Source organism: Atractosteus spatula, chromosome 2 (assembly GCF_055471065.1).
Source record: "Atractosteus spatula isolate fAtrSpa1 chromosome 2, fAtrSpa1.hap1, whole genome shotgun sequence".
NCBI lineage: Eukaryota > Metazoa > Chordata > Actinopteri > Semionotiformes > Lepisosteidae > Atractosteus > Atractosteus spatula.
In genome coordinates this window covers 64805534-64815814 of record NC_142707.1, presented here as the reverse complement: position 1 = coordinate 64815814, position 10281 = coordinate 64805534, and the positions used below count along the sequence as shown (strand labels likewise).

Genomic DNA, 10281 nt, shown 5'->3' with positions numbered 1-10281 from the left:
GCAATGACTATTTTAGCAGATTCCTCTTTGCAGAAATGGTGCAATAAATGTATATTTTTTGGGGTGTCTCGCATGAATGGCTTACTTCAGCACTGCATTTCGATTGGGTTAAGGTCAGGACTCAGCAATATACAATTTGTCTTTCGCATACCCCAACGTTCTCTCCATGAGACACAGACAGTGAGAGAAGCTTGGGGTCAGAGTACAGGGTCAGCCATTTATATGACACCCCTGGAGCAGTTGGGGTTAAGGGCCTTGCTCAGGGGCCCAACGGAGCTGGATTCCTCTGCTGGCTGGGGGATACAAACAGGCAAACTTTCAGCTACGGGTGCAGATCCTTAGCCACAGAGCCATTCTGTTGTAGATTTACTCCTGTGTTTAGTATCATTATCATGCTGAAGAACCCAGTTCAGATCATGGATGGAAACCCTGACATTCTCCTATAGAATGTACTGATACAAGTTGGAAAGCATGGTTTACTCAGCGATTGCAAACTGTCTGGACCCTGAGGCAGCAAATCAGCCCCAAATCATGATGCTCACTCCACCACGCTTCTTCCAATCATAACGTTGCATATTTACACCAAAAAGTTCACTTTTGTATCATTTGTCCACAGAACACCTGGAGACGGGCGGCAAGTTTTGTTGGGAGATCAGTGGTTTCCTCTGTGGTATCCTCCCATGCACACCACTCCTGCTCTTGCTTTTCTTATTGTGGATGTAATGATCCCAGTACATTAGCCAGTACAAGAGATGTCTGCAGCTGTTACCCTAGGACTCTTTGTCACCTCCTCGAGCATTGTATGACTTGCACTTGCAGTATTTTTTGTTAGATGATCATTCCTAGGTAAAGTAGAAATGTTACTGAATTTCTTCCATTTACACATCTGTCTGACTATGTGGATGGATGTTTTTAGAAATGCTTTTGTAACACTTACCAGCCTTATGAGCATCCACAGCTCTTCTTCTGAGGGCCTCTGAAACCTCTTTGGAATGGGGTATATTTCCCTTCAACAAATCTGCCTTGTGAAGAGCAGACTCTGTTGCTAACCAAACTTTTTTTTTATAGGGCAGGGCACCTCAAACTCATGCCTAAATGTCACCTCATTGATTGGGACTCCTAACTCCAATTACCCCCTTTAATAGAGTACAATAGTTTGTACAGTATGTGTTTAATCACATTGTGCTTTTCTATTACGACTTAGATGAAGAACAGATCACACTTGTGGAGCAATTAATGTAGGCATTCAGAGAATTCCAAAGGGTTTGCAAACTCACAACATATTAGGAAAAGAACCCATAAAGCCATCTCTGTTTAGAAAAGAGAGTAAAACAGTTGTGTTGGTCTGCTACGTGTGTCTTTTTGTAATGCAATGTCATGCATTGAACATAAATGCAATGTTTGCATCAAGCGTGACTTTTTGCTTGGATCTCAATTTTTGTGACATAAATTGAGACTTTATGTATTTAGTAAAGCAGCTTTGATGCGGGCATTTTTTTCTTGTTTTCTACCTGAAAGTTTAATTTTCCCTGGGATGGCTAATAATAAAAAATAACTAACAGTGCTAATGTAAAACCTATCCACATCACGTCAGCAATTAGTACAGGCAGTTCAAGGTTTGATTTCATGCGTACCAATTTCACTGACGAGCACCAATGGGAAAGAGCAAAGGTACAGAAAAATAAAATGACTACTTATTTGGTTTGTAGTATGTTGTATCGCCCAAAAAGTACATTTTTAACTACTGATGTCACAGTAGTTAAAGTTCTTGTTCTTACGCAAAAAAAAACAACTCAATACAGACACACAATGCTTGTTTTTTATTTAATATCACAGTGTTAGGGGCACTATAGAATACTTAAATACATTTAAGGGAAACAAACTACAGTTTGCTATGTACAAGACTATTGATGCATGCCAATATACAAGGTTATATTTGCACATTTATAACTCTGTTCCATATACAGCAAATAGAAATACAATTATTTTCTATAAAAACAACAACATAATAAAAGTTTAAAAATGATGGCATACACCAAAGGCAAATTACTGCAAAAGGCAAACTAACTTTTAGGATAATTTACATTGCTTTCTGAGTACATTGTAAATTCCAAGGTTTACATTGTGTGGGCCTGGCAGCCTAAAAGACCATTATGCACTTGATTTAGGAGATGTTGCTTTTACAAAAAATGTGGTTCTGAAATCTCACATATCAAGAAATACTCATGTAACTGATCAACAAAGCCTAGGCAGCTTGCACTATACATTTAGGTTTTTCATGAATCAGAAACAAAACATGTTCGTTTTGGTGTAAATGGAAAAGAAATGTATACTAGTTTATGGTTATACCTCCTAATCTCGAATGATGCTCTGCAAAATCCACTTTAATTTCGATATGTTTGCAGTTGTAAAATCTGAATTAATTCAACATCTCTTTTCTCCTTGTTCCAGTTTAAGAAACATCATTGTTAATATTTTATTCCCAGCGTCAAACTACAAAACTTAATCAGACTTATTACTGAGTGACAGATGAGCAATTTTGATTTTGTAAACTCAAATGCATCTTTGGCACAACACAATCACAATATACTAGTTTATAGATCAAAACAGCTTCTTATATGTATTCAAATTCCTTCAAAGAAAAAAAAGTGTTATTCTGTCTCACAGAACTTGATCAATGGATGAAATATAAACTATGAAACCCAATTATTTAATTATTCAAATTAGGAACTTTAGGAATCCACCCATCTCAGCTGTTCCCTCAGCTGAATGAGCTATTTAATAAATCTTAATGATAGTTCAATATTATCCGTTCAGTAATAATAATGAATAAGCAGGCTTACTGTTATAAAATATATATTTTGCCTAAAGCCGTTTCTAAACTGCAGATGACAGAATCAAACAATGCCTATACAGGTATAGAAAGTCTGACAAAATTATAACTGGCATAAGGCAGAACTGAGGCCATGTTTGAGCTATGTTGGCAAATTTTCCCACTGAGACAATGCAAGCTGGTCAATCGAATCTATTTTGAGCTTACTTAACAGGAACCGGGAAAATTAAGATGTTTTAAGAAGGCCCTGCATATGTCCATTTATAAAATACCAATACCAACAAGGAAATAAAACAAAATGTACATGTTAAATTGACATACCTGTAGATTTCACACACCCCAATGCTTAGATTTAATTGTATTACAATTTTCTGATTTTCAGACCATTAAAACAAGAAAAGAAAACATTACAGATGTAGCACATAAACAAATCATTCTAAAGTGGGAAAGTTAATCCCCACTATCTTCGTTAGATGAAAAAAACCAGCTGCATACATGGCACAAACACAAAAGTTAGGTATCTATCACCTGCCTTAAATAACACTAAACAATTTAAAGCGACTAAAAAAACTGTGTGTATAACAAATTTGCAAAAGCAACAAAGTGCAAAGAGTGACACACATATAACAAACAAGTTCTTGTGGTTCAATTACAAAATACTGTTAGATGCTACAGGAAGGAGTTTATATGCTTAACATTTGCAAATGAGGTACCTGAAAGTTAAGGCCTACATTATTATATGTATGCTGATGGCTACAGTGTAAATCCTAGTGCAGTGCATTATCCATGGCATGTCAATGGCTGACTGGATGACTTCCTCACATTTTGATCCAAGAAAGAGAATAAAACCAGAAATATCTCTGCTTACTGATCACTATACCCTTAAACCTTCGTAGTGTTCAAGAGTAGTGCACTTAAAATAATTTCAACATTCCTGGGGTAAAAAACAAACAAACAGTATAAACTATTAACCAAATATCTGTGTTTTAAATCCTTCAAAATGTATAAACCTTTATCACAGTTTTCCAATCTAACACAGCCAAAATGTTTGATGGCATACCACATAAGGAATGTTCAGTTCTAACTGTAATTTAAACTGGATTTGAACAATTCTTTTCATATTACACAAGGGTCTGAGGTCTACATTTGTTTTTGCATCCCAGACAGGAGATCCTATAGCATTATAAAGGACAATATAGACACAAGTCAGTGCACAGTGAAAAATGGATAATGTAAATACTGGTAAACAAATATTTTTATAAAAAAAATAAAGTTTCAATGTTCACAAAACAATTTTACTAAGCTAGAAAACTAACAATGTTGAAGCAGCTTCACTGTAAAAAATGCAACAGTTTCATTAGCAAGTAACATCTCAAGGGACTTTTTATGTTAATGAGAACAATAATAACAAGAGAAGAGTATGTAAATAACCGATTTAGCAGTTCATTAAAAGGTCTGTAAATGTATTTGGAGATAATTAATTATATAGGTTATTTAGTAAAAAATATCACTTTATTAATATAACTGTAAAAATAAAAAGGAAAGAATGCATTGGACTGTACAATATTTTCTGTCTGAATACAGCTTTTTCACACACAAAAGCCATAATTTTCACTCACCATGCACAATGTAAACCATTCATTTTTTGCTAAGAATCCCCAACTTCATGTATGTACAGTAGCTCCCATCTCTAAAATTAGATCAAAGATCAGCTAATCACACTGGATGTTATACAGTATACACTGATGGTTTTATATGATCAGCTGGTCTTGGATACGTTTCTTAAACATGTAAAGGTATTCAATAATGCCAAATATCATCAAATGTCAAATATCATCGTCAATCAATTTCCAAGTCACCTGTGCACTGCCACATGTACTGATGAATGTACAGGACACTAAAAAAGATGTCCCTGATGGCTGCTACATATTCCATTAAAAAAAGTAATTACATTTAAAAAAAAAGGTTTCATCTCAGGCACAATTCACTTTAGGCTCTGTTTCTTTGGATTTTTCAAGACTAACAGAAGCCAAGATATTTAACCTGATTAAACTCTAAACTGAAAATATGATCCTTGTCCCTGATATGTAAAATGTCAATTGCATGTAAACCTATGCTTTATGAAGTCTGGAAACACAAGAGTTTCAATAATGTCTCCAGTATCAGGCATCAGATATTAATTCTGCAAGTCTGTACAAATGTGCATAGATTTTGTGATGAAGCTTAAAGGGCATATTGGAACATGAAGATAAAATACTCAATAGTTCAGGCAAAGTCTGTAAGCATAAATATATGCACATTTATGCTCAAGTCACAGGTGTATTTAACAAATATTGGAGGACTGTAGAACATTTACATGAAAATAAATGGTCTCTTACAGACACCAAAGTATTTACAAAATTATATACAGATCAATAACTGTGAAACATACATGTTAACCATCTTGAGCCAGATTGCTTCCAACGTTTGATCTATTCACACCTTTGTGTGAGTGGTTTAGGTAAGCCTAAATATTTGATTGGCATAATAATCAGACATGTAAGGGATTGATTCAAAAGAGCAACTCCAACTACAATTACCAGAAAAGAAAGGGATTCTGTAAGTATCTTTTGGTTAACAGCTTGTGTATTTCCATTTCTCGGGTGAATATTTTTACAAACCAATCTTCAGAGGATATTCATTTTTTCCCCATCTGTAATTTGAAGTCATCTGTAATTTTGAATACATTCAGATCACTTGGCTTCTAAAAATCAAACGAGTTACATGGCCTATTTCAGTCTGCAATCGTTCTTAGGCTCTCCAACATTTGTGTCAAGGAGCAGGAGCCATTTGTGTCTTATTCTTATTGTGAGCCCCACTGTAAGGCAGTTAGCATCAAATTGAAAAACTAACAGCTCTTATTGACAGCAGTGTAAGTCCACACACAGCAAAACACACTGTGTGTGGACTCTGCTACATGGCATGTCTAGAAATCCTAGGTTCTGCAACACAAGGTTCCGCAATGTCAGCTGTGTCGCCTGGTGTGCTGCGTTCTGCTACTTCTCGGTCACAGTTGGCTCATTACACAGCCTTGACTGAAACTTGCAATATATTAAAGACAGGGCTCTAAATTAAAATATATGAAGAAAAAAATATACAGAAATAACTCCATTTGTGCAAGCTCGAATCCAAAGAGGTCATGACGATGTACACCAGTCCATCACAGGGCAGATACAGACACAAACATGCACACACTCAGACCTGGGCCAATTTTCCCTGAAGCCATTTAACCGGTCAGTATGTCTTTGGAGTGTAGAATTAAACCCAGGCCCCAGCACAGAAATGCTAGCCAGTGTTCCACTCTGCCACACCCTTGAAGTGACATACACATCAAAATGCACTAGAAAATCAACCATGAAGAGGAAAGTAAAGCTTTAAAGGTGCACTGAGACATGCAGAATCTCAATTACATATCTAAAATGACAAAATCCAGAATATTTTTTCAAACCAGCAAGATTTAAGCTACAAGGCTATATCCAAACTACAAACCAACACATTGGCTGTTTTAAACACTCGTAAGGTGTTCCTATTTGTAGGATATAGGAGTCTTGAACAACTCTCAGCTGCAGTCATCTTATTGAAACTCAGAAAAACAGTTACAAATGAGAACGGTTAAGTGATCCGATGATCTCATCAAGCAATTTCGGGACGGAAGCTAAGGTTCAACAATAAATCCAAACAACTGATTTGCAATCAAATCATCGGTGTTTATGCACTTTTATGCATCCTCTATCCCTGCTTCCATTTTAATTTTGTTCTTCAGTGGTCTTTTGCAACATCAGTATACACAAACAGTATCACTGCACAGCATTTCAGTATATACTGTATATAAGAAGAATATGTTCGTCCTTACATGGGGTAGTGCCTTCAGTATTTGCCAAACAAGTTTCCATGAGCTAAAGACTAAATTAAATATTGCTAAATACCTCTAAATAAATGACAGTCATGATCCAGGAGAGCTGCAGCCATGGACATTTTACACAGTAGGTGAGCGAAAGTCCCCGTTGGCTAAGACCTAGAAACAAAGGTAATTTAGATCAGATTTGATACAGCAAGTCACTAGAATCTGAGGTGGGAAGAAGCAAGATTCCACTGTTGCTTTTTCTATCAAGTATCTTATAACCTGTTCAAAGGTATATGCATAGTTTTGCATATAATTTATGCCAACAAAACCTGATTTAACTGAATTAATTCTGAATTGCATCTATTGTTAATTTTATCTTTGACTTGGTCCCAATATGCCATTTAACATAGTTTACAGTAACACGAACAGTCATTTTAGTTTAGAACTTTTTTGGGGAAAAAAATCTAAGAATTCTTACTTTTTTACAACCCGTGTCTAAATTAACCCACACAGAATTAGATGGTGTTTTTATAACAGCACACAAACCGCTTTACAAAATGATTTATTTAGCTGTCGCCAATTAAAGAGTAATTTTCAGCAGTCAAATATCAAATGATATGATTCAATTTTTTAAAATAAAACTTCACCATTAAAAGCAAGATGGACCAATCTGTGTACAGTGGTAACTATTCTGTGAAACTGAACAGGGTGGAAAGGAATTTATTTGAATAGCCAAATACACTGGTATACTTAACCATTCAAAATTCTTCCCTATTCTGATATGACTTCAGTTATGTTTCTCATGTTATCTTTTTTGTTTTTCAAATAAGGACCCTAGTAAACAGTTCTGTACATTTAATTCCAACACAAATTACCGAGTTCAATGGCAAATATATGTGCAGGAAATTAAAAAGTAGGAAGTTATTTACAACAATTTAGCCCTGTGTCAGAGAACTGTCATAAATTCTACATAGTGTATCTGAAGACTTTTAACCGTGATGAGGGGTTTGTGTGTGTAGGGGGTATACCAAGGTGTTGCACTGTTGCTTCATAGTCACCAATATTCCCTATGCTTTGTTCTCCAGTGCAAATCTGCTCCTAGCTAATGGCTTAGAAACCTCCATGGCAATTTTGTGGTGTGCATTATCCCTTTCCTCTGAGGGATTTATTCAATGCCTTCAGAATGAAGCTGTATTTTAAACACTATTAATGCTATTAATGAAAACAACAAATCTTATTTCTCTATGTGAAATTCTATCACAATAAATTGTAAAAAATAGTGGTCGCAGAAAAACACTGAAGCAGTTATTTTGGAAGTAGTTCATTTGAACTTAAGAAAAAACACAATGTGTTGGCCAGAATTACCGACGGGTTAGGTTTCACAGAGAGTTGACTCTTGAAAAGGCAGTGAACACCAGCAGGCATCAAGCAGACTAATCATAATAATTCAAACTGAAAAAGACACTAAACCACATCCTCAGAGTAAAGGGTTAAGAGTGTTCAAGTAACAAAATTCCCAAATTTGTGAATAGCGCTGGTGAAGGGAATAAAACGACTTGCATATCAATGAACAGTATAGCATGCTTTCTGTATAGATGTAGTGTTGTTTTGATGGGTTAGATCACAGACTAAGATTCAGAAATTCTAGGCTTTACATGAAAAAATATGACATTTGAACACAATACAACATGACAGAATGCCCAGAAATCAATTTAATTGAACAGCGATGGCATTGTGTTGAAAAAGATTAAATTGTTTTGCACCCCCTCAGCTTGAAAACAACTAGCTATCTGTGCTACTCTTGCAAACGGCATTGCCTCATCTGAAGGGCCACGGCCATAGTACCGGCCTTGCAGACCGCAGCACAGCTGCATGGCCTCGGTGCGGCCCTGCCTTCACACCGACCCCCTCAGCACAGTGAGACCCCCTCAGTCTGTAACAGCTCCGTGGTCTCCCAAGACTCAGGGCGCCAGAACAACACTGAAAAGCAGGATGGTTCAGATAAACCCAGGACAGTGCTGTTGAATTAGAAAGAAAGCGCTCTGAACACAAAAAAAAAATAATTGATTTACTGCCGTCTGGCACTCTCTTAAGTAGGCAGTGGGTCATCGTCTCCTTTGCTGCATTTACATTTGCAGCAGAGGACGAATGGCGTGGCAAGGAGTAGGAACGGAGACGCCACCAACAGGAGCAGGCCAAAGCCTGCAAAGATTCCCACAACCTGGGGGGAAAGGGGAGATGATTAGGGCTCTTTTTTATATACATTCACACAACAAAACACTTTGCTCACTGCTGCATGCGTAACTCAGTCACAAAGCACATCACAGGTCCATTTCTAGGATAGTCATAAGTGTAACGAACTACTCTGAAATCCTCAGTAATAACTATCACTAGATTTTGCATGGGTAGGTAAAACAGACGCAAAACAAACACTCTGAAGACTAATTCTAAATTATATACACTAGTGGAATTGTTGACAAATAAGCAGATTAGATTCTTAAATGTTTATTTAGCTCACTTCTGTACAGTCTTTTAGAGTACTCTTCGGCTTCACAATTCACAAAGGTCGCTGCCGTATAGAAACGTACTGTAAGTGATCTACCTTGCCTCATTTAAATCCCAAAACGATTCTGGCAAACATTTAATTTCCAGCAGATGGCACTGGTTAGTCACAGAACCAAAAGAGCCCTGTTCCTGGATAGTAAATTTACAGACCTAGTCTGGAATTTGAGTCATGTTGAGGATGCATCTTCCGAATATTTTCAGTTATTTTGATTATCTCTTTTTGCAGTTTATGTTTTGTTTACAAAAAAGTATATATTTTGAACTATCGACAGCTTTATTTACAACCCATTGGGGTTACTGGCAGACACAACACCTACCTACTGTACATATAAATATTTTTGGTGTAACAATACACAATCAAACATGCTCCATAGATTATCAAGGTCAGTTTCATGAGATTAATGAAGCAAAATCGACACACCAAACTAATTTTCCCTGAATTGGAAATATATGTGAAACGAATAACGGATAAGAATAATATAATTTAAAGAAAGGTGGCGCAGTGGTTAGCATTGCTGCCTTGCAGTGCTGGGGCCCTGGGTCTAATTTCGGAACTGGGGTGCCATCTGTGTGGAGTTTGTCTGCTCTTCTCATGTTTGCTTAAGTTTTCTCTTGGTGCTCTGGTTTCCTACCACAGTCCAAAGACATACTAGTGTGAATAGGTTTCTGGGAAACATGGAATTGGTATGATTGAGTGCACGTCTGTTTGTGTGGACAGGATTGCATCCTGCCTTGTGCCCGTTACTTGCCGGGATAGGATCTGGCTCCCCTGCAACCCTGGACTGGAGTAAGCAGTTAGAAAATGAAAAAAATTACTGGACACCAGATCTTAACTTTCAGAGCAAGGTAGTTGGGATTAACACTAGACCACAGACGTCATCACTAACTGGAAGGGATAAAAGAGCACTCTAACATAGATCTTTAATTATTCATTCAAAGACAGAAATGTGCTGCATACTGCAAGTGAGATGGAGAAGCCACTTAGTGTCAGCAGCAATAA

General features: G+C 36.8%; 1 protein-coding gene across 1 annotated transcript in view; it reads right to left on the bottom strand.

Moving 5' to 3' along the window:
* Window positions 1-1797: 1797 nt before the first annotated feature.
* LOC148840065 (putative E3 ubiquitin-protein ligase RNF144A-A) overlaps window positions 1798-10281 on the bottom strand; it is a 63963-nt gene continuing 55479 nt past the window's right edge. The window contains exon 8 of the mRNA XM_088909235.1: window positions 1798-8937. Within this exon, the coding sequence (XP_088765361.1) occupies window positions 8806-8937 (132 nt within the window). The 3' untranslated portion in view covers window positions 1798-8805. The remainder of the gene's footprint in view (window positions 8938-10281) is intronic.